At 46.6% G+C, this 23,990-nt stretch overlaps 1 protein-coding gene across 8 annotated transcripts in view; it reads right to left on the bottom strand.

Moving 5' to 3' along the window:
• The window catches only part of LOC140421052 (BCL-6 corepressor-like protein 1), a 516,176-nt gene that overhangs the window by 160,316 nt on the left and 331,870 nt on the right, over nt 1-23,990 (bottom strand). For 6 of the 8 annotated variants that reach the window (XM_072505370.1, XM_072505367.1, XM_072505366.1 and 3 more), the window contains one exon: nt 15,408-15,495. The exons of 1 other annotated variant lie outside the window; for it this stretch is intronic. In XM_072505370.1, the coding sequence (XP_072361471.1) occupies nt 15,408-15,495 (88 nt within the window). Of the gene's footprint in view, nt 1-15,321; nt 15,496-23,990 lie in introns of those variants that run through there. One more of the 8 variants, XM_072505373.1, reaches the window with a different exon arrangement.

Genomic DNA, 23,990 nt, shown 5'->3' on the forward strand with positions numbered 1-23,990 from the left:
TGCCCTTATCAACCTTTTCTTTTAAATGATCAAGAAATCAAGTTAGCTTAAATAACAAATCTGTGCTTTAAAAAAAAACTGAATCCACATTTTTATTCAAGTGAATTAATTTTATCCTAGATTATATTTTCTAAAAGCTTTTCCACCGCCAAGGTTAAAGTGACTACTAAATGGTTTATCCTTACACCTTTTTTGACTAAGGGTGAAAATTTGCAATTTTCCAGCAAACCCTTGCTCATTGGTATTGTGGTGTTGCTCTTAATTGCTCGCCTCTTTATTTGACTTTTGAATGAGATATAAATGAACTGCGAATTTGGTGTCAGCTATTTTGCACTACCAGCCAAGACAATTTCAATCCCAGGAAATCAAGATCAAGTGCACTATTCAGGCAGGGTAAGGTGGGAAGGTGGTATCTGAAGTAAACCATAGGAGGAGAGAGGAGGCAGATAGCAAGTGCGAGGAAGGAGGAAGTGGCGAGAAGATGGAAACGGATGGGCATGTTGGAGAAGAAAGGAAAAGCAGAGAAAAGATGGGGAGGCGACAGTAAAAATGGAAATGGAAGAGGGTGGAGGAGAGGGACAGGAAGCAGAGAGAAGAGGAAGGGAAGGTGAAGAAAGAAGAGTGGGAAGGTTGAGGGGAGGGAGAGAACAGAAGAATGTAAAAACAAAAGAGCAAGAGTAGATCGTCCAGCCCTTTGGGTCTGGTCCGTCATTCAGTAAGAAGGTGGCTGTCGTCTGGCTCAACTTCACCTTTCCTGCACTACTCCATATCCATGATTGCCTTAGAATTCAAAGATTTATTGATGATGGCCTTGAATCGACTCAACGCCTGAGCACTCACAGTTTTCAGGTACAGAATTTCAAAGATTCAAAACTGAAATTTTGCCTCATCTTTGTTATAAATAATTGGGCCCTTTTCTGAGATTGTGACCCCTAGTTTTACACTCCCTGAAACATCATTCCAGCATCTACCCTGTCAAATCCATCAAGAATTTTATCAATTTAAATGAAACCTCTCATTCTTCTCAGAGAGCATTCTTTTGTCAGTCTTCCATTACCTAAGACGATGGTTTTCATCATGGTGGTCAACGCTGCATTAGATATTTGTTCCTTCTTCCTCAACCGTGATTTCCCACCTACAGTTGTTAACAGGGCCCTTAACAGCGTGCAGTCCATCTCCCTCGCCATTACCCTTGCCCCCTCCCCTCACTCCCAGAACAAGAATAGAGTCCCCCTCATTCTCCCATTTCATCCCACCAGCTTCTGTATGCAAAGCATAATCCTCTGCCATTTTTGCCAACTCCAGCGTGATGCCACCACCAAACACATCTTCCCTTCACTCCCTCGGTCAGCATTCCGCAGAGACCATTCCTTCTGAGATAATCTAGTCCACTCCTCCACTATACCCAACACCTCTCCCATCACTCATGGCATCTTCCCATGCAATCACAGAAGGTGTAACACCTGCTCCTTTACCTCTTCCATGCTTAACATCCCAGGCTCATTCCAGGTTTTTTTTTTAATAAATATTTTATTGAAAATTTTTGGTCAACCAACACAGTACATTGTGCATCCTTTACACAACATTATAACAATACAGATAATAATGACCCTTTTTTATTTAAACAAGAACACAAAAAAAAAACAACAACAAATAAATAAATATTAAATAACAAAAATAAAAACTAGCCCTAATTGGCAACTGCCTTGTCTCAGGCCACCCCCCCCCCCCATCCCTCCCCCTCCCCCCCGCCCCCCCCACCCACCCCCCCCCATCCCTCCCCCCTCCCCCCCCCCCCCACCAAGTCCTGGGCTGCTGCTGCTGCCTTCTTTCTCCCCCATCTATCTTTCCGCAAGATGTTCGACGAACGGTTGCCACCGCCTGGTGAACCCTTGAGCCGACCCCCTTAGGACGAACTTAATCCGCTCTAACTTTATGAACCCCGCCATATCATTTATCCAGGTCTCCACCCCCGGGGGCTTGGCTTCTTTCCACATTAGCAATATCCTGCGCCGGGCTACTAGGGACGCAAAGGCCAAAACATCGGCCTCTCTCGCCTCCTGCACTCCCGGCTCTTGTGCAACCCCAAATATAGCCAACCCCCAGCTTGGTTCGACCCGGACTCCTACTACTTTCGAAAGCACCTTTGTCACCCCCATCCAAAACCCCTGTAGTGCCGGGCATGACCAAAACATATGGGTATGATTCGCTGGGCTTCTCGAGCACCTCGCACACCTATCCTCCACCCCAAAAAATTTACTGAGCCGTGTTCCAGTCATATGTGCCCTGTGTAATACCTTAAACTGAATCAGGCTTAGCCTGGCGCACGAGGACGACGAGTTTACCCTGTTTAGGGCATCTGCCCACAGCCCCTCCTCAATCTCCTCCCCTAGCTCTTCTTCCCATTTCCCTTTTAGTTCGTCCACCATAGTCTCCCCTTCGTCCCTCATTTCCCTATATATATCCGACACCTTACCATCCCCCACCCATTTCTTTGAGATGACTCTGTCCTGCACCTCTTGTGTCGGGAGCTGCGGGAATTCCCTCACCTGTTGCCTCGCAAAAGCCCTCAATTGCATGTACCTGAATGCATTCCCTTGGGGCAACCCATATTTCTCGGTCAGCGCTCCCAGACTCGCGAACTTCCCATCCACAAATAGATCTTTCAATTGCGTTATTCCTGCTCTTTGCCACATTCCATATCCCCCATCCATTCCCCCCGGGGCAAACCTATGGTTGTTTCTTATCGGGGACCCCCCCAATGCTCCGGTCTTTCCCCTATGTCGTCTCCACTGTCCCCAAATCTTCAGTGTAGCTACCACCACCGGACTCGTGGTATAGTTCCTTGGTGAGAACGGCAATGGGGCTGTCACCATAGCCTGCAGGCTGGTCCCCCTACAGGACGCCCTCTCTAATCTCTTCCACACCGCTCCTTCCTCCTCTCCCATCCACTTACTCACCATTGAAATATTAGCGGCCCAATAATACTCACTTAGGCTCGGTAGTGCCAGCCCCCCCCTATCCCTACTACGCTGTAAGAATCCCTTCCTCACTCTCGGAGTCTTCCCGGCCCAAACAAAACCCATGATACTCTTTTCTATCCTTTTGAAAAAAGCCTTCGTGATCACCACCGGGAGGCACTGAAACACAAAGAGGAATCTCGGGAGGACCACCATCTTAACCGCCTGCACCCTCCCTGCCATTGACAATGCTACCATATCCCATCTCTTGAAATCTTCCTCCATCTGTTCCACCAACCGCGTCAAATTTAGCCTGTGCAATGTGCCCCAATTCTTAGCTATCTGGATCCCCAGGTAACGAAAGTCTCTTGTTACCTTCCTCAACGGTAGGTCTTCTATTTCTCTACTCTGCTCCCCTGGATGCACCACAAACAGCTCACTCTTCCCCATGTTCAATTTATACCCTGAAAAATCCCCAAACTCCCCAAGTATCCGCATTATTTCTGGCATCCCCTCCGCTGGATCCGCCACATATAGTAGCAGATCATCCGCATATAAAGATACCCGGTGTTCTTCTCCTCCCCTAAGTATTCCCCTCCATCTCTTGGAACCTCTCAGCGCTATCGCCAGGGGCTCAATCGCCAGTGCAAACAGTAATGGGGACAGAGGACATCCCTGCCTTGTCCCTCTATGGAGCCGAAAATATGCCGATCCCCGTCCATTCGTGACCACACTCGCCACTGGGGCCCTATACAACAGCTGCACCCATCTAACATACCCCTCTCCAAAACCAAATCTCCTCAACACCTCCCACAGATAATCCCATTCCACTCTATCAAATGCTTTCTCGGCATCCATCGCCACTACTATCTCCGTTTCACCCTCTGGTGGGGCCATCATCATTACCCCTAACAGCCTCTGTATATTCGTGTTCAGCTGTCTCCCCTTCACAAACCCAGTTTGGTCCTCATGAACCACCCCCGGGACACATTCCTCTATTCTCATTGCCATTACCTTGGCCAGGACCTTGGCATCCACATTTAGGAGGGAAATTGGTCTATAGGACCCGCATTGTAGCGGATCCTTTTCCTTCTTTAAGAGAAGCGATATCGTTGCTTCTGACATAGTCGGGGGCAGTTGTCCCCTTTCCTTTGCCTCGTTAAAGGTCCTCGTCAGTAGCGGGGCGAGCAAGTCCAAATATTTTCTGTAAAATTCAACTGGGAATCCGTCCGGTCCCGGGGCCTTTCCCGTCTGCATGTTCCTAAGGCTCATTCCAGGTTAAGCAGTGTTTCACTTGAACCTCTTTCAATTTGGTCTATTGCATTCGCTGCTCCCAATGTGGTCTCTTATATATCGGAGAGACCAAACGCAGACTGGGTGATCACTTTGCTGAGCACCTTCGGTCTGTGAGCATTCAGGACCTTGACCTTCCCGTTGCTTGCCATTTTAACACAAGACCCTGATCCCATGCCCACATCTCACCAAACAAGGAATATTCTGTTTTCCTATTTTTCCTGCCAAAGTGGATAACACTTTTCTACATAACATCCCTTCTGTCACATTCTTGCCCAATCACTCCATCTTCTCCAGGTACATCCTGAATTATTCTACCTCAACTGGAATGGGGATCAAACCTTGCACTGTCAGTTCACCAACTGTCTAGCGGGACTTCTGGTGGCGGTCATAGCTGATCGGTTGCACACAAGATAGCTCTTGCTTGGAGGCTTCAGTTTTGGCCTTTCTGCCCAGTTAATGGGCACTTTGCTTGTAAAAAAGTACAGAGTAAATGAAGGAAGTTAGTTTCTTCTGCAAAGTGAAATGTCAGCTTTTCGTCATTACCTACCACACTGTGCAGCAGTTGATGGATTTTAATCAAGGGGGAGTTTCAGCATGAGGACTGGTCTAGGGCGATTGAGGGATCAGTAACCCCTCATCGTGGGACTTCGGAGATGGTGAAGAAGCGCCTGGAGTCGCAAGGTGCGGCGTTCCAAGCGGTGGAAAGGGCGGTGTCAGACCACAGTTCCAGGAGGCGACGTGGGTGAAGTTGATGCAAGACTTTAGCTGGGAGGGGAATCATTTGGATTTATCAGGACATTGAGGTTGACCTGGACAAGCGGTCGGCGGTTTGTAACAAGGCACTGCTCTTTAGTAACAAGGTCTGATGAAGGGCTATGAGGAGCTTAATCAGAACGGGGCGATTTCTCCCTCCGTGTTTTGGGACCAGTACAAACGACAACACGATGACATCGAGGGCATCTTGAAACCCATCGTACAAGGTACGCCCAGCTTCTGTCGCGACACGACGGACTTCCTACAGAAACTCAGCACCCATGGACCAGTTGAACTAGGAACATTCCTCGTCACAATGGACGTCTCGGCACTCTATACCAGCATCCCCCATGACGACGGCATTGCTGCAACAGCCTCAGTACTCAACACCGACAACTGCCAATCTCCAGACGCAATTCTGCAACTCATCCGCTTCATTCTGGATCAGAACGTCTTCACCTTCGACAACAAGTTCTTTATCCAGACACACGGAACAGCCATGGGGACCAAATTCGCACCCCAATACGCCAACATCTTCATGCACAAGTTTGAACAAAACCTACTCAGCGCGCAGGACCTTCAACCAACGTTATACACCAGATACATCAATGACATTTTTTTCCTTTGGACCCACGGCGAAGAATCACTGAAACGACTACACGATGACATCAATAAGTTCCATCCAACCATCAGACTCACCATGGACTACTCTCCAAAATCAGTTGCATTCTTGGACACACTCGTCTCCATCAAGGATGGTCACCTCAGTACTTCGCTTTACCGCAAACCCACGGATAACCTCACGATGCTCCACTTCTCCAGCTTCCACCCTAAACACATTAAAGAAGCCATCCCCTATGGACAAGCTCTCCGTATAAACAGGATCTGCTCAGACGAGCGTAACAGACATCTACAGAGACTGAAAGATGCCCTTGTACGAACGGGATATGGCGCTCGACTCATCGATCGACAGTTCCAACGCGCCACAGCAAAAAACCACACCGACCTCCTCAGAAGACAAACATGGGACACAACCGACAGAATACCCTTCGTCGTCTAGTACTTTCCCGGAGCGGAGAAACTACAACATCTTCTTCACAGCCTTCAACACGTCAGCGATGAAGATGAACATCTTGCCAAGGTCATCCCCACACCCCCACTACTTGCCTTCAAACAACCGCGCAACCTCAAACAAACCATTGTTTTGCAGCAAACTACTCAGCCTTCAGAACAGTGACCACGACACCACACAACCCTGCCATGGCAATCTCTGCAAGACGTGCCAGATCATCGACATGGATACCACCATTACACGTGAGAACACCACCCACCAGGTACGCGGTACATACTCGTGCGACTCGGCCAACGTTGTCTACCTCATACGCTGCAGGAAAGGATGTCCCGAAGCGTGGTACATTGGCGAGACCATGCAGACGCTGCGACAACGAATGAACGGACATTGTGCGACAATCACCAGGCAGGAATGTTCCCTTCCAGTCGGGGAACACTTCAGCAGTCAAGGGCATTCAGCCTCTGATATCCGGGTAAGCGTTCTCCAAGGCGGCCTTCAGGACGCGCGACAACGCAGAATCGCCGAGCAGAAGCTTATAGCCAAGTTCCACACACATGATGCCTCAACCGGGACCTGGGATTCATGTTGCATTACATTCAGCCCCCACCATCTGGCCTGCGAAATCCTACCAACTGTCCTGGCTTGACACAAATCACACCTCTTTAACCTGGGGTTACCCCATCTCTGGATCTGTAAAGATTTAATCACCTGCTAATGCTCACATTCCAAGCATTGTCTGGCGTCTTTGTATTTGTCTATATATATGTTTCTGGAGCATACCTCTTCATTCACCTGAGGAAGGAGCAGCGCTCCGAAAGCTAGTGACATCGAAACAAACCGGTTGGACTTTAACCTGGTGTTGTAAAACTTCTTACTGTGCTCACCCCAGTCCAACGCCGGCATCTCCACATCATGTTTTGGGAGGCATTGAAGGCGGTGGTTGGGGGGAGGTTATGTCTTACAAGGCACACCAGGACAAAGTTGAGAGGGTGGAGAGACAGAGGTTGGTGGATGACATTGTAGAAGTGGGTCAATGGTACTCGGTGGCCCCGACTAGGGAGCCGTTGGAAGAATGGAAGAAACTGTAGGGAAGTTTGATCTAGTGACGACAGAGAAGGCGGTGGGTCAGCCTCGTCATTCGACGGGGTGCTTTATGAATTTGGTAGAAGGCTAGTCGGCTGTTAGCCCATCAATTGTGGCGGCAGGCGGGAGATTGCGCAGGTGAGGAAGGAAGGTTGGTGATGACACTGGAAAAAAATTAATGAGGCACACGAGCCTTCTATCGGGGGCTGTATAGATCTGAGCCCCAGGGGGAGGATGCGGAGATGGGACATTTCTTGGACGGGTTGGTGTTCCCAGAGGTGGAGAAAGGAAAGGGCCAGGGATTGGGGGTGCCATTGGGGTTGCAGGACGTAATGGAGTGTGTCAGGTTGATGCAGTCGGGAAAGGAACCGGGACCAAATGGCTTTCTGGTAGATTTTCAGCAGAGTTGGTGCCCCACCTCTTGGGAATGTATAATGATTCGCTGGTTCAAGGGTGTGTGTGTGTGGGGGGGGGGATGCCAGCCACGCTTGCGCAAGCATCGATTTCTTTGATCCCAAAGAAGGATAAGGATCTGATAGAGCGTGGGTCTTATGGGCTCATCTCCCTGCGGAACACTGATGGGAAGTTGGTAGCTATGGTGTTGGCGAGGTGATTGGAAGGGTGTGTGCCAGAGGTGGTCTCTGAGGATCAGAGGGGTGGAAGTTGTTGAGCAACATCAGGCGACTGTCAGCAATGGATGCGGAGAAGGCTTTTGATAGGGCAGAATGGAGGTACCTGTTTGAGATCGTGGGGCGGTTTGTGTTTGGGCCGACGTTCGTTTTGTGGGTACGGTTGCTATATGCCGTCCGTCCCCCCGTCCCCCGGCGACAAGTGTGAGAACGAATAAAAATGAATTTGGGTTATTTTAGGCTGCATAGGGGCACAAGACCCGGTGAGAGACTGGAAGGGCAAAATAAGGGGAGGTAGGCAGCACAGGGTATCATTGTGCGCCAATGATTTGTTGCTATATGTTTCAAACCTGCTGGAGAGCATGGGGGAAATAATAGACCGAGTAGGGAGGTCTGGTGCCTTTTCTGGGTACAAACTGACATAAGAAGTGAGGTATTCCCGGTGAACCCATAGGAGAGGAGTGCGATTTTGGGTGCCTTGCCATTTAAGCTGGCCAAGATAAGGTTTTGGTATCTGGGTACCGACTGGGCCACGATGCACAAGTGAAACTTGGCCAGTTTGGTAGAGGGATTAAAGGGGATTTGAAGAGGTGAGATACCCGGCTGCTGCCCTTGGTGGGGAGGGTAGAGTCCATAAAAATTAACATTTTGCCGTGGTTTTTATTTGTATTTCAGTCCCGTCCGCTAGTCCTTTCAAAGGCCTTCTTGCGGAAGGTGGATAAATCAATTTCGGAATTTGTATGAGCAGGTAAGATGCCTAGGATCCGGAGGACCTTTCTGCAGAGAGCGTCGTCAGGATTGGCGCTCCCAAACCTGCTGTATTAAAATGTGGAGAAGGTGAGATTGGGGGGGGGGGGGGGGGGGGGGGGGGCCTCGGGACGAGACCTTCTGTGTGGGGGCATGCTTAAGGGCACTGGCAAAGGCCCCCCCCCTCCTGTTCACCCTGGGTAGGTATAGTAACAGGCCCGTTGTGGTGTCATCCCTCAAGATATGAAACCAGGCAGCACTTTAATGTAGGGGTATGTAGGTATTAGCCCGAATATGTGGGAATGATGGGTTTATTCCAGCAGGGATGCACATGACGTACAGGAACTGGCAGAGGGAATGAGTAGAATGGGTAAGGGACCTGTTCATAGATGGGAAGTTTGCGAGGCTAGAGGAGTTGCAGGGGAAGTTCCAGTTGCCATTGGAGAATAAATTCAGGTACATGCAGGTCTAGGATTTTGCTTGTAAGGAGCTTCCCTTGTTCCCTCAGTTGCCAAAGTGTATGTTATTGGGTGAATTGCTAACTCAGGATGAGCTGGGGGAAAGGGAGGTTTGTGGATATTTACGGGTGATTGTTGGAAATGGAGAAAGTGCCTGTGGAGGAGATAAGGTGGAAATGGGAGAAGAAATGGGTATGTGTGGGGGAGTTGTGTGTGTGTGTGGCTGGAGTGAAATTATGCACCGGATAAATTCGACATCGTCCTGTGCCAGGATGAGCCATATACAGTTTAACGTGGTGCACAGGGCCCTTATGACTTGGGCACGTACGATTGGGTCCTTCCCTGATGTTAAGGACGTGTGCGAGAAATGCGGAAGGGGGGGCTGCAAAGTTGGGGGGGATTCTGGGCATTGATTTTTGAGTCCCTGTCAGAAATTGTGGGGGTGAAGATGATGGCGTGCACTTTGGCCGCAATCTTTGCTGTTCCGGACCTGCTGGAGTTAGAGGGGAAGGGGGCTCTCTGATTGCCCGGCGGTGCATCTTGCTGGGTTGGAGGTCAGCCGCGCCACCGAAGGTATTTGCATGGTATGGGGATTTGGCGGAATTTCTACATTTGGGGATTAAGTTTGCTCTCAGAGGGTTGGAAAAAGGGTTCTGCATAAGCTGGAGGCTCTTTTTGTCTCTATTTGAAGATGTGTTTGTGGCCAGCGGAGGGTGGGGGGGGGGGGGGGGGGGGGGGGTGTGTCTATTAGGGGAGAAAAAGGGGAAAATGGCAAACTGTTTGAAATTTGATAATATTGGTTTGTTGATTGTTAGTATTATTGATTGTGTTTGGAATAATATATATTTTTTAAAAACTAACTGTCGAGTCCCATCCAATTGTCTACTCTATCTAAATTCTTTTGCAGCCTTCCTGCACTCTGCTTAGTTTATATTTCCACATAACTGTGTTATCAGTAAACATAGAATACTCAGTCCTTCAACTGTCCATTAGCCCAGTGGTTATCACTGCTGCTTCACAGCGCCAGGGACCCGGGTTCGATTCCCAGCTTGGGTCACTGTCTGTACGGAGTCTGCATGTTAGAATCATGGAATTTACAGTGCAGAAGGAGGCCATTCGGCCCATCGAGTCTGCACCGGCCCATGAAAAGAGCACCCTACCCAAGCCCACACTTCCACCCTATCCCATACCTTCACCCTATCCCCATAACCCCACCTAACCTTTTTTGGACACGAAGGGCAATTTAGCTTAGCCAATCCACCTAATCTTTGATCCACCTAATCTTTAATCTGCACATCTTTGGACTGTGGGAGGAAACCGGAGCACCCGGAGGAAACCCACGCAGACACGGAGGGAACAAGCAGATTTCGCACAGACAGTGACCCAAGCTTGGAATCGAACCTGGGACCCTGGAGCTGTGAAGAAACTGTGCTAACCACTGTGCAACCTGCTCCCAGTGTCTGCGGGGTTTCCTCCCAGTGCACAGGTTTCCTCCCACAGGTCCCAAAGACATGCTTGTTGGGCGTTCTGAACTCTCCCTCAGTGTACTCAAACAGGCACCGGAGTGTGGCGACTAGGGAATTTTCACAGTAACTTCATTGCAGTGTGAATGCAAACCTACTTGTGACACTTATAAAGATTATTATTATTATAAATAGCGGAGCCCCCATCACTGCATCTAGCAGTACCCCACTAGTAACAATCGGTAAATCGGAAAATTACACATATATTCATACTCTATTTTTTCCTGTCAGTTAACTATTCATGATAATACATTGTCCCTTACTTTTATTATTACCTCCTCTATGGCACATTAATTTTCATAAATCCATGTTGACCCTTCCCAATCATTTTCTGATGTTCTATGTGCTCTATTATTCCAGCATTTTTCCTACTAATGATGTTGAGCAAATTGGCTTATAGTTTCCTGTTTCTTTTCTCCCTCCTTTCTTGGACAGTGGAGGTCACATTTACTACCTTCCAATCCATGGGGATTGTTCTAGATTCCAAGGAATTCTGAACTAATGCATCTACTAGCTTGAGCCACCTCTTTCAAAACCTTAGGATGTAGACCATCATATTCAAGGATTTGTCAGCTTTTAGTCCAATTAATTTCTCCATTAATACTTCCCTCCTAAGGCTATTCTCACTCGATGCTTGGTTCCTCACTATTTCCGAGTGGTGGGAATTATTCCATTAATGTTATGTCTTCCACTGTGAAGAGAGATATATAGGGTAGAATTTTACTGTAGCCCATTTCCAGGATTACAGGCAGGGTCCTGTAGAATTTCAATAATGACCATTATGCTGGCTCTGACCTGTCCACAATTTTATTAGATGAGCCCAGGGCAGCCTGCCTGCTCTTGCCCCAATTGAGGACCTAAATGGGCAATTAATGACCACTCAAGGGCCTTTTTCCTGCCAGCCTCAATTTTGAAATCGGCAGGAGTAGATCGGGGTAGGGGGGAGGGAGAAACCCGGTAGGCCACATAGCTTGAGGCACTGGCAGGAAGAGGTGAGGTGCCCCCTTTCCTCAATGTCCTCCTTGCCACATCATATCCCCTTCCACCACAAGGCCTCCCATCCCTTGTGGGTCTACCCTCCACTCTGGCTTATCAATCAAGAACCTAAACTACCTTTCCCTTTCATTCCAGGCTTCACTGTCTTGAGACCACCCACCTTTATCTGGTCCTGGGCTCTGGGACTGTTTGCATTCCCAGTCCTGGCCAATGCTGACATGGGCTTGGTGAGATTACAATGCTGCAAGCTAATCAGATTGAGGCAGGACTTTTTCCCGTGAGGGGTGTAAGTCCCGTCTCCAGCCAATTAACACTCCTTGGAGCATTAAGTGGTTGTAGAGCAGTTTGTATCGGTGGGGAGGTATGCCCCGCCAACTCTTCCAAAAACTCTTGCCCAAAATATTTGTTTAACGCTACTGCCATTTTGTTCTTCCCCATTATAATTTCTCCTATCTCTACCTCGCTAGGATCTATATTTACTTTTGCAAATCTTTTTATATAGTTAAACAAGCTTACAATCTATTTTTCTCTTTCATTAGTTTACTCTCCCATTCCATTTTCTTTTCCTTTATCAATTTCATGGTCCACTCATAGTCTCAATGCTCAGGGCTCACTACTATTTATGGCAACATTAGAACTCACTTCCTTTTCGGCTCAGGGGTTCACCAGGCGGTGGCAACCGTTCGTCGATTACCTCACAGAAAGATAGAGGGAATGGTAAAGAAGTAGACAACAGCAGCAACCCAGGGGGAAAGGGGGTGGGGGGAGGAATCGAACGGACTCTCAGAGATGTTATTGTATATGTATAGGTATTTGTTATAGGTACTTGTATATTGGATTGTTGGATTGTATTTTTGGAGAGTATTTATTTTGGTCAAGGCAGTTGCCATTCAGTTTTGTTTTTGTTTATATATTATTTATTTATTTGTTTAAAACTGGCCACTGTTATTTATATTGCTTTATTGTTGTGTAAAAGAAACACTACGTACTGTTATGTTTGGCCAAAAATCTTGAATAAAATATATTTTTTTAAAAAGAACTCACTTCCTTTAAATTAATCTCTTTAGAGTCATATTCGACTAGAAACATTCAAGTTGGTTGTCTCCATAATGACCTGCTGCCAAACCTGCTAAATACTAACATCTCTCTCCTACTGCTTTTGAAGTTACCCTTTCTAAAATCCTCGCTCAACTCTCCAAGCTTTATTAGTTTACAGTTCTATCAAAAGAGCCAGATAAGCTTTGGGCAGAAGAAAACAGTCACTTAATATTGTATTTGCACATGGTTTTTCAATCTGTCACAATTTGTTGCCTCATACTAGTGCAATAGTTTTGGATTGTTGATATCACTTAATGATTTGATCAGCCATGATCGTGATGAATGGCGGAGCAGGCTCGAAGGGGCAAAGGGCCTCCTCCTGGTCCTATCTTCTATGTATCTATGCATGATTTGATATAAAATATAAAATTAACTGAGTGCACAGTAAAATACTATTTTCCCTATTTGGAAGGTGTGTAACTGTGTGTAATTTGTATAACTGGAGGCTGGTGTCCACTTGTATACTAAAAGGATCAGTGCTAGGTCCCTTATTGGTAGTGATATAAATGATATAGATGAGAATGTGGGGCGTGGGGCAGGCAGGGCGTGGGGCAGGCAGGGCGTGGGGCAGGCAGGGCGTGGGGTGTGGGGCAGGTAGGGCGGGGTGTGGGGCAGGCAGGGCGGGGTGTGGGGCAGGCGGGGCGGGAGAGAGAGAGAGAGGGAGAGAGAGAGAGAGAGAGAGAGAGAGAGGGGCGGTAAGTAAGTTTGTGGATGACACAACAATTGGCAGGAAGAAGGTCTTTGGTTGCAGGAAGATATAGACAAATTGGTCAGAAAAGTGAAAGGTACTACACTTTGGAAGGATAACAGGACAAGGGAGTGCTCCATGAATGGCAGGACACTAGGAAGCTCAGAGGACAGGGGGATCTAGGGTGGCTTGTCCACAGATCCCTGAAGGCAGCAGGACAGGTTAATAGGGCAGTTATGAAGGCATATGGGACACTTGACGTTATCAGTCATGGCATAGATTAAAAGAGCAGGGAGATTATGTTGGAGCTGTACAAAACTTTGATTAGGCCACAGCTGGAGTACTGTGTGCAGTTCTGGTCACCTCACTTTAGGAAGGATGTGATTGCATTGGAGAGGGTGCAGAGGAGGTTCACCAGGATGTTGCATTTGAGCTGGCATAGACAATGAACTGAACGCTGTTAACTTACATGTCTCTTTACATATGCCTTAATTCCTGACTGCAGATTACTATACACCTAATTTCTATGCCCTTCTATCTTTAATTAAACAGAATTAATTGTCACTCAACTATATGATCTAACAGATTGAGACCCACTCTGCTTCAATGTTGAACTGCTAATTGCCCCAAATTCAATTTCTTATCAAGGAGGCTGGCTAAATGGTGGATTGGCAATCACAATCATGTAGGTGGGCCTAGCATTCTACTTAGTAATGACCTAGCATTATTGCTGTAAGCATTAAACACTACATTGCTGAAAAATTGGGTAAACTTTAGAATTGGGAACGCAAAGCCAAATGGAAAGTCCAAGCACAAGGGCGGCACAGTGGTTAGCACTGCTGTTTCACAGCGCCAGGGACGAGATTCTCCGACCCCCCCGCTGGGTCGCAGAATCGCCGGGGGCTGGTGTGAATCCCGCCCCCGCCGGTTGCTGAAGTCTCCGGCACTGGATATTCGGCGGGGGCGGGAATCGCGCCGCGCGTTTGGCGGGCCCCCCCCCCCCCGCGCGATTCTCCGGCCCGGATGGGCCGAAGTCCCGCCGCTAAAATGCCTATCCCGCCGGCGTAGATTAAACCACCTACCTTACCGGCGGGACAAGGCGGCGCGGGCGGGCTCCGGGGTCCTGGGGGGGGCGCGGGGCGATCTGGCCCCGGGGGGTGCCCCTACGGTGGCCTGGCTCGCGATCGGGGCCCACCGATCCGCGGGCGGGCCTATGCTGTCGGGGCACTCTTTTCCTTTCGCCTTCGCCACGGTCTCCACCATGGCGGAGGCGGAAGAGACTCCCTTCAATGCGCATGCGCAGAATGCCGTCAGCGGCCGCTAACACCCCCGCGCATGCGCCGCCCGGAGATGTCATTTCCGCGCCAGCTGGCGGGGCACCAGAGGCCTTTTCCGCCAGCTGGCGGGGCGGAAATTCGTCCGGCGCCGACCTAGCCCCTTAAGGTTGGGTCTCGGCCCCCAAAGATGCGGAGCGCCAGTCGGCGGACATCGCGCCGTTTCCGGAGAATTTTGCCCCTGGAGTCGATTCCTCAGGCAACTGTCTGTATGGAGTTTGTACATTCTCCCAGTGTTTGTGTTGGTTTCCTCCAGGTGCTCCAGTTCCCTCCCACAGTCCAAAGATGTGCAGATTAGGTAGATTGGTCATGTTAAATTGGCCCTTAGTGTCTAAAGGTTAGGTGGAGTTAAGGGGACAGGTCGGAGGATTGGGCCTAGGTAGGGTGCTCTTTCAGTGGGTCGGTGCAGACTCAATGGACCGAATGTCCTCCTTCTGCATTGGAGGGATTCTATAATTCTAAATTACAAGTCTGGTTTGAAAGGAAAGAACTGATAGTAAGATTTGCCAAAAAATAGTAATGCAAGGGCATAATCTTGAGCATAAAAAGGCATGATATAATATATATTGAATCGAAATTAAGAACAAAAAGGTCTAGTGGTGGTACCAAGTCCAGATTAAAAAATAAGGTTCAGTTCCATAAGCAATTTTGTCACACAAATGTGTAATAAAAGTATGCTCCCACCTCTGAGATATAGAATCAAGTCAAGGCCAAACAAACAGAATAAAAGATTTCCACTGTGTTTGGATGAGCTGATCAATCTTGCTTACTTCAGTATGGTTGTTAATACAAGTATCTTCCGTCCCTACTGGCTGTGGAGCACTTTTCCTGGATTCTGCATCTGTGAGTGAAGATCTCCTATTAAAGAAAATGATTAATTATTACTAGTAGATCTTCTATGACTTTGTCATGGGTAGTCCGAGGACAGGAGCACCAGTTACTGATGCTTGTTATAGTTCTACGCTGAAGTCTTAGGTGAAGGTTCAAACTCTGTTGCTACTGATAACATGTTGCAAGCAAACTGCATCTACATTATCGACTCTTAAATCAGCATTATTGTGACTCCATGCTTGATGTCACTTTCTAGATATGTTGTGTGCTTCGCTGACAGCACTAGTCCATGTAAAATTATGCACATTCACAAATAACTCGGATAAGCCACAAACCAGTTTTCTTCATAGATATCATTCACTCGCACACACTCTTTAATAATGGAATACACCAGTCTGTTCCCATCGAGCTTACTCTCAAATTTAAACTGAGATTTAACCTCCAAATCTTGCCTGTGCCTGGGCTACTGTACAGGGATTGATCCACTGCCTTATCAATCAATTATTATTGGTCAATGAGTTTGCTCGGAAACACTCTGAGCAAAAAAAAACTATTATTGATTGCTAGAAATTTGTCACAACTCTCTTCGTGGCCATTTTAAACTAATAATCCTTGTCCCAACCAGAAGAAAATGTCTTTATTCCATTCACTGCATTAAAAACATTTTTAAGAATTTAAAAGACACTTTTATTCAAATCTCATTTGGCATCTCTCGCCAATGGAGATACTTATATCAGTCTTTCCTCACAGCTATGGTTTCATATTCTTCTCGTCCTTATGAAACTACACTGTATGCTTCCTGTTTGTTTAATGTCCTTTCAATAACCACAGTGCTCCATTTGTAGCCGAACCAACGTTTTGTACAAATGTTACATTTATTTACTCATCGACTCTATATCTGTATGCATAAACCCAAAATGCCGTTGGCCTTTATTATGGCATTATCCACCTGCACTCATTTCAGGAAAGTAATTTTTGAACCTATGGGTTTCTCTATTTATTCACATCCTTCAGCATCTTTCCATTGTGGAAACCCCGATTCCTTATTTTTCTCCCAAAGTCGATCATAGAATCCCTCCAGTGCAGAAGGAGGCCATTTGGCCCACTGAGTCTGCACCAATCCTCTGAAAGAACACTTATACCTAGGCCCACTGCCCCACCCTATCCCTGTAATCCCGTGCATTGATCACGGCCAATCCACGTAACCTGCACACCTTTGGACTGTGGGAGAAAATCCAAAGACACTGGGAGAACGTGCGAACTCCACAGTCAGCCAAAGCCAGGATCGAACCCAGACACTTGGCGCTGTGAGGCAGTATTGCTACCACTGATAACCATGCCGCCCTCACTAACCATTTTAAATTGCAACAATTTGTCTGACCGACAAGTCCGTTTGCAACCGTCTTTTCTATTTCAGCAAACTTGTCACTTTCTTACCATCCGCAAATTTTGAGATTGCGTTCCCCAACTCCAAAATACGGAAACACCAGTTGTCTGGATATTTTCAGCAGATTCCACAACTCACAGACGCACGAGTCACAGTGCCGCAACAATCCTGGACCCACTGGATCATGCTGCCAAACTGCAAGGGGAGGACGATAAGTCCAAAGCACTCTTGGGAAACACTGTGATAAAAGTACTGAGCGGGCCTGGGATGTTCATGCAGAATGGCACAAGCAGAGGCAGCAAAGTGTAAATTAGCGGTGTGTGTGTGTACCCATGCACGCCTGGTGATTTATACGCCTTGAAGTACATCTATTCCATGAATACATTTATTATATTTATTGACTGCATTGCTTTACTGTTGATGGTGATCAATTTATTTTGGATTTGTGTGTGCACGAATGCATTGGCCTATATTTTCAAATGAATGGATTTGAAAGTTTGCATTTGTGTCTTAATATTAGTTTTGGCATATTTTATGTTTCAGGTACACATTTTATCCAGTTCATACTCCGATCGTCAGCGCACAAAAAATTGGCAGTAACAACCAGGCACCCTGGCAGTACCCCTGCCTACTGGCAGTGCCATGGTACCACCCTGCCCAAAGGATATGCACCTGGGGGCATCCAATCCCCTGGGAGACATCCGTGAGTGCCGATCTGTCTGGTCCCCGTTTGTGGAAACCAGTGCTGACAAAACTATGTCCTTCACTGGTTCTCAAGAAGCATCTGGTGCCTGTGGTCAAAGTGCCTCTTCCCGACACCAAGCTCCTGCAGCCAGTTAAATCCACTCACTCCCTGACATCACTCTCGACCTCCCCAACATTACCCTCAACCAGCCCAAAGTTACCCTCAACCTCCCCTGCAATGATTCACGTCCTTCTCTACCCGCTTTGAAAAAAATGCCCAAGCTGTGGTATGCAGCTCCAAGTGGCTCACATTCCACTCAGATGGACTCGACTACTCATTGCCAGCTTTAAATGACTGGGAAACTGAAGGCCGGCGATCCCTATACACCTCACACTTAGGGTGCGACCCAATGGCCACGCTGCGCCCGGAAAACATCACACCGCGGCGCAGCGTGGCTGCTGAAAGCTGGGAGACCCCGCTTGCAGCTCCTCATGAGATCCAACGCGATCTCGCGAGACGTTGCGATGTATATCCCGCCCACAACCCTTTGGCAAATCTGCATATTAGAGCGAGGCAGTTAGTCTCACTTGAATGAGATTTCTGAGGTAACTGAGGCTTTGGGATTCTTCCCCTTCGCCTCGGGGACCTCGAGCGAGCACAAACGGGGACCAGATGGGACGGCAGTAGTGAGGCCTCCTGGGAGATTGGAGGCCCCCAGCTACATGCCCTTTGGGCAGGGTGGTGCCCTGGCACTGCTGGTGCCACCTGGCAATGCCATCCTGGCAGGGCCATCTGCTACTTCATAGTTTTAATAATAACGCAAAACATTTTAGCAAAAACTGTGCTGTCCAATCTAAAGTTCACCAGACGTCTTAGTAAAAGGAGTATAAGGGCAGGAGTAGGCTGCTCCTGTAGCTACTCTGCCATTCAACTAGATAATCAAGAAGGGCATCAGTGTGTGTGTGGGGAGTCCACAAGCAAAGCCCAATCCTTCATTCAGTACAGACTTGTACCGGTAAGTCTAGCTAGTGGAACATGACAATGGCATCATATTTAAATTGATTTTCCAAGAATATAAGAGGAAAAATCATCTTTTTTCCTTCAAATATATATATTTCTCCCTCTCTTTGATGAAGAGTCAAAGCAACTCAACATGTTAACTCGTTTTTCTCTCTCCAAAGATGCTGCTAGACCTGCTGAGTTTTTCCAGTATTCTCCGTTCTGGTTTCAGATTCTAACCTTCTACAGTATTTCGCTTAATTTAGTGTTTAATTCATTGTCATTTTGGAAGAGGAGAAGGCACCACTGGAAGGGATCAAAGCAAAGTGGGAGGAAGAGTTGGGAGGGGGTATGGAGGAGGAGTTCTAGTGGGAGGTGCATCGGAGAGTGAACGCCTCCACCTTGTGCGCGAGGTTCAGGCTGATACAGCTGAAGGTGGTATACAGAGCTCACCTCAAGAGGGAGAGGATGAGCGTGGCGGGGGGGACCTGTTGGAATTCTTGACTCTTGAGAAGATTGTGTGTGAACTAAGGGGAAGGATGGAGGGGTTCCACAATTCATGGGCGTTATTCATTATGCACTTTCAAGAATTGGATAAATCGAACATTAGTGGGTGGGGGGGGGGGGGGGGGGCGCGACTGTGTGTGTTAATGGTGACTATGGATGATTCCTTTTGGTTATTTGTTTATGTTAACATGCGGGCAGTTGTTTGGGGGTTGGTGGGAGGGTGGGATTGTTGTTGTTGATATGGGGATTGACATTATATTTGTCACTGCCTATTGTTTATTGTTGGTGGGTGCAAATTTGGGAGAAAATGTGAAAAAGGAGAATAAAAATATTTAAAAACAAAGTGCCCTCAGGACTCAACATTTGAATTCAACAACTTTAGAATATGACCTTTTTCTTCCATCTTAAACCCTTTTTTAAAATATCCCACACATTCATTGTCTCAATTCAATAACCCTTCCCCTCTCACTCCACACCAGGCCACCAGTCTTTTATTCTTCCCCTCTTCCCCCTCACTCCACACCAGGCCACCTGTCTTTTGTTCTTCCCCTCGCCCCATGCCAGGCCACCTGTCTTTTGTTCTTAAAAGTTGCTACATCTTGTAATCTCTCCCAGTTAGAGCTTAATATCTAACACATTTCTTCCTTTCTTAAAATATGTTAACCCTGTTTTCTCTCCCTACAAATGCTGGATGACCTGATTCCCTGTCATTGTTTCAGATTCCAGCATCCACAGTATTTTGCTCATCTTCCATTGATGATGTTTGCAATAAACTTTCAATTTATGTAACCGGAAAAATAGCCTGTGCAAAATGTTAACTTAATGAATTTGTGGGTAAAAGCAATTATCTTTTATCATTTACTTAATTTTCACAGTATGTGAAAATTAGTAGTTTATTTGTCTCAGTTTTCTTTCCTTCTCCATTGAAGGCTTAAGTGTTGGGAAAAATGCCAGAGGATGTTGCAGTTGTGCAATGTCAACAGGTTATTTCACTATAGGAGATATTCCTATTTCCAAGATCCATACGAACATTTTCCAGCAGACCATTTAAAAGCTGAAATCCTGAGTTATTATTTTCCCCATCAGCAAATGTGGCTGAAATCAATGATTGTGTCAAACCTACTGTCGCAGCTTTTGTTCATTTTTGTTGCTTTTTACAGAAACCAAGTTGAACTTCAAATGCTTGGTCTTGTACAGAAAGTAGACTATATACATTTCATATGGGTGGAGAAGCAGCTATAGTCAATATAAGGTTAACAATCCATTCAACAATTTCAGCTGACACAATGGGAATGGATCTCTCAACGCAGCTGGAGTTGAGTATGTGGTTGACAGTCTGACTTGGATGGCCAGTCACAATTTGAGCTGTTCCATTTGCAGAGGTGTCCACATCTTCCTTGGTCTGTCCTCAACAGTGGGCGGCACGGTAGCACAGTGGGTAGCACTGTTGCCTCACAGCTCCAGGGCCCCAGGTTCGATTCCCGGCTTGAGTCACTGTCTATGTGGAGTCTGCACGCTCTCCCCATGTCTGCGTGGTTATCCTCCGGGTGCTCCGGTTTCCTCCCACAAGTCCCGGAAGACATGCTGTTAGGTGAATTGTACATTCTGAATTCTCCCAGTGTACCCGAACAGGTGCCAGAATGTGGCGACTAGGGGCTTTTACAGTATCTTCTTTGCAGTGTTAATGTAAGCCTACTTATGACAATAAAGATTTTTTTTTTTTTTTTTTAAAGTGGTTGAGGGGTTGTACAGAAAGTTTTCCTGGTACTTCATCACTTGGGTCAAATGCCAGGTTGTAGTTGGTGATGTTTGCAATCAACGAAGAGAAGAAGTGCGCCACCATGAGGTGCAGCTGTCATCAGTTTGTAGGATATAGAGTACGTTTCATGAGGATCTACGGAATTTCAGGCAGGTACATAGGGTTTTGTTGAGGTCCTGACTCACTGCTTTGTTAGTAATCTGTCAATAGTGTTCTTGGAAAAAGACGTTTTCTCTGAGAATATCAGTGTACTAGCACATGAAGCCACTCGAGCTATGTTGGTCTCAACATTCAAAAATAATCTTCATGACTTCCCGGAAGAAGATATTCTCATGCTGTGTCGCGGCGCCTGAACCAGGTTGAGCAATAGTACTCTACAATTGGGTGGACCAGGGCGAGTGAAGCACTGCATGGTGTGTTGGCTCTGCTGCCAAATGGTACCGGCCTGTTTTTGTAGGAGATTCACTCTCCTCTTGACCTTGACTTTAGTGTTCTGGTGGTATTGCCAATTGGTCTGTAAACAGTCAAGAGTGACACAAGATATTTTGGAGTTGGGTCATGTGTGAGCAGGCAGTCACAGAGCGGGATGGCCTTCAGGTTGCTTAGATGGAAGGCTGAAACAACAGACATGGCAGCATTTGGCCAAAGTTTACACTTTCTGAAGTTGATTTCCAAAGAACATGGATGTTTAATGAGTGTTTACTTGACGTCCTGGAGTTCTTTAGCCTGGAAAGCCAGGATGAAATCAGTAGCATATGAGAAGAGCTGTGAATTTATGGAGAAGGCAGCTTATATGTATGTTGATTAAAATTAACCATTAACATCTACAATCTTTTAAAATTAATTTACGGGTGTCGCTGACTGGACCAGCATTTATTGCCCATCCCTGGATGTTCTTGAGGCGGTGGCGGCAAGTTGCCTTCTTTGGATCTCACCCCTCCCAAAAAACAATTTCCAGACTAGTCACTCAACTTCCCAAACTGGCAGCAACCTTGTTCTCAATAACAGAAGGTCGTGGTAGACTCCTGCTAAACAGACTGAGTCTTCACCTGGAAGAACTGATGACCCCTCCACCTCCTGCAACAACAGGCAGGTCCAAAACAGGTCACAGCTCCTCATGCATTGAGGCCGGATTCCGGAAAGGTCTGAAGACAGAAACCACTTTTGTTGACTTATCCTGAGCTTATATCACAGTGTGGTACTCGGGTATGCTACTGAAACTCAAATCATTTGCTATGATCCTACAACCAATCAGCTCAATGATCAGTAACCGACACCTTGGAAATCAAATCAGTTGCCCATGTGTCGCCAACAACGGGCTCCCAGAGATCAGTCCTTGCACTGGCCCTCTTCAAAATATAGAAAGTCTGAATTAATCCCCATTAAGCACCACTTTACATAGCACCAACCAATTTCCATCATTATTTTTGAACTTAAGCTACTAAAACCAAACATAAAATACCAGAATTTTCAATAATATAGACTGAAAATAAAATCTCAACGACCAACTGTAAATGTTCAACCAGTAACCATAGAATGGCTACAGTCCAGAAGGAAGCCACTTACAGACTTGTACAGTCTGTACAATTATGTCTGTACAGACTCATTGTAAGAACACCTCAGCCAGTCTACCCCCACCTCCCTGCCCTCTGCCTTGCTCCCCTAATGCTTTCTCTTAATCACTTAAAAAATTAATTGTAACAGCTCATGAGCAACAGGCCAGTTGAGAGGAAATGGGTTGGAACAAAATCCCAGTTATATGCCATAAAAAACACAACTTCAGAAAATACCTCAGGAAAAAAACGTTAGCACAAACAGAATCAGATACAAGTTACTGCCCATAATGAAAATGGTAGCCCAGTTAATTATTATTTTTAAATCATGAACAGATCCATAATTTTATGGTGATCACCCAAAATTACATTTTCATTAATTGCAGTTCTGGGATTCAGGCAATGTTTTTGAATAATGCTTCCCAAACTATTTTCCAATTTGATCCCATTTTATCAGTTGAAAACCAATGAAGCTAACAAAAATACAACAGCAATAACACAGTGCAGTAGCACATGCTATATAAAGTTAGAGTATTACAGATCAACATATTATTTAAATCTATGATGAAAATATTTGCCGTTCTTGTTTTTTGAAGTAGGCAGTGTTGACTTGTGTGAGGGCAGTTGGCACCTTGTGTTGAATTGTGGGTCTGCAGGTTGTGACTGCATCGACTGTATCTGGTGCCATGCCTGGCTGGTAGATCATATGCGGATGTCGATGTTATTGGCTTGTCGGTTGTGGGGAGGGCTGGCCTGGTGGGGTCTGGCCTCCTCCGCAGAAAACATTTTCAGGCAGGGTTGCTGAATTGTTACGTGGATTTTCTCTCTCTTGTTGTATGGGTTTTCCTTCCTCGCACAGACACGGAGGCAATTCTCACATCTTAACCAGAAAATTTCACAGTATATATCAAAAGAGGCAGCAGAATTTTATTCATATTAAATGGATACCACAGTGAATGTGATATTTTTTATAAAGAGACCAGAATAATTAACATTTCTCATCGCAAGAGAGAATTAGTAACAGCTTTTGTAATTGTTAGGAGTTCATGGGGCGGGCAGGGAGGGCTTGCAGGAGTGTTGGGTACTGATAGGTTGGCTTGACCAGCTATTGAGCTATTGTCCATTAGGCACCAGTTGGGTGACGTGCCAGCAGTCATTGGGGCTGCAGTCTGGTGTGTTGTGATGTGTGTAGAGGTCAGCAATCTCTATTGCAAAAGGATCAGAAGCCGCAGAGAGGAGATAACCAATCAGCAAAAACAGTCACACAGATCTGTTTGGAAGAAAGAAAGTCGCAATTTAACCATTCCAAAACTTACATGCTTACTTATCTGCCCACCAGAATAGAAAATAACAAAATAAAATTGCTGTAAATCATGGAGCACACAGGGGCCCAGATTTTCGCTCTAGGGTTGGCATGCTGAGACAGGGGAATTCCTCGTTCCCCGAACCAGACCCTAAAATTATCTGCTCAAACTTGACCAAACCGTAAATGTTGACCAACTGTTGGCTGACCCTGGGATGTATAGCCCATCATTTTCTCTATGGGCGAACAGACATTGTTGCTGAACAAAGTGTTCTCTGCTGAAACACTGAAAGCATGGAGAGGCTTCACAAGAAGCAGCCATGGAGATG

Source organism: Scyliorhinus torazame, chromosome 5 (genome assembly GCF_047496885.1).
Source record: "Scyliorhinus torazame isolate Kashiwa2021f chromosome 5, sScyTor2.1, whole genome shotgun sequence".
In the NCBI taxonomy this organism is placed as follows: Eukaryota; Metazoa; Chordata; class Chondrichthyes; order Carcharhiniformes; family Scyliorhinidae; genus Scyliorhinus; species Scyliorhinus torazame.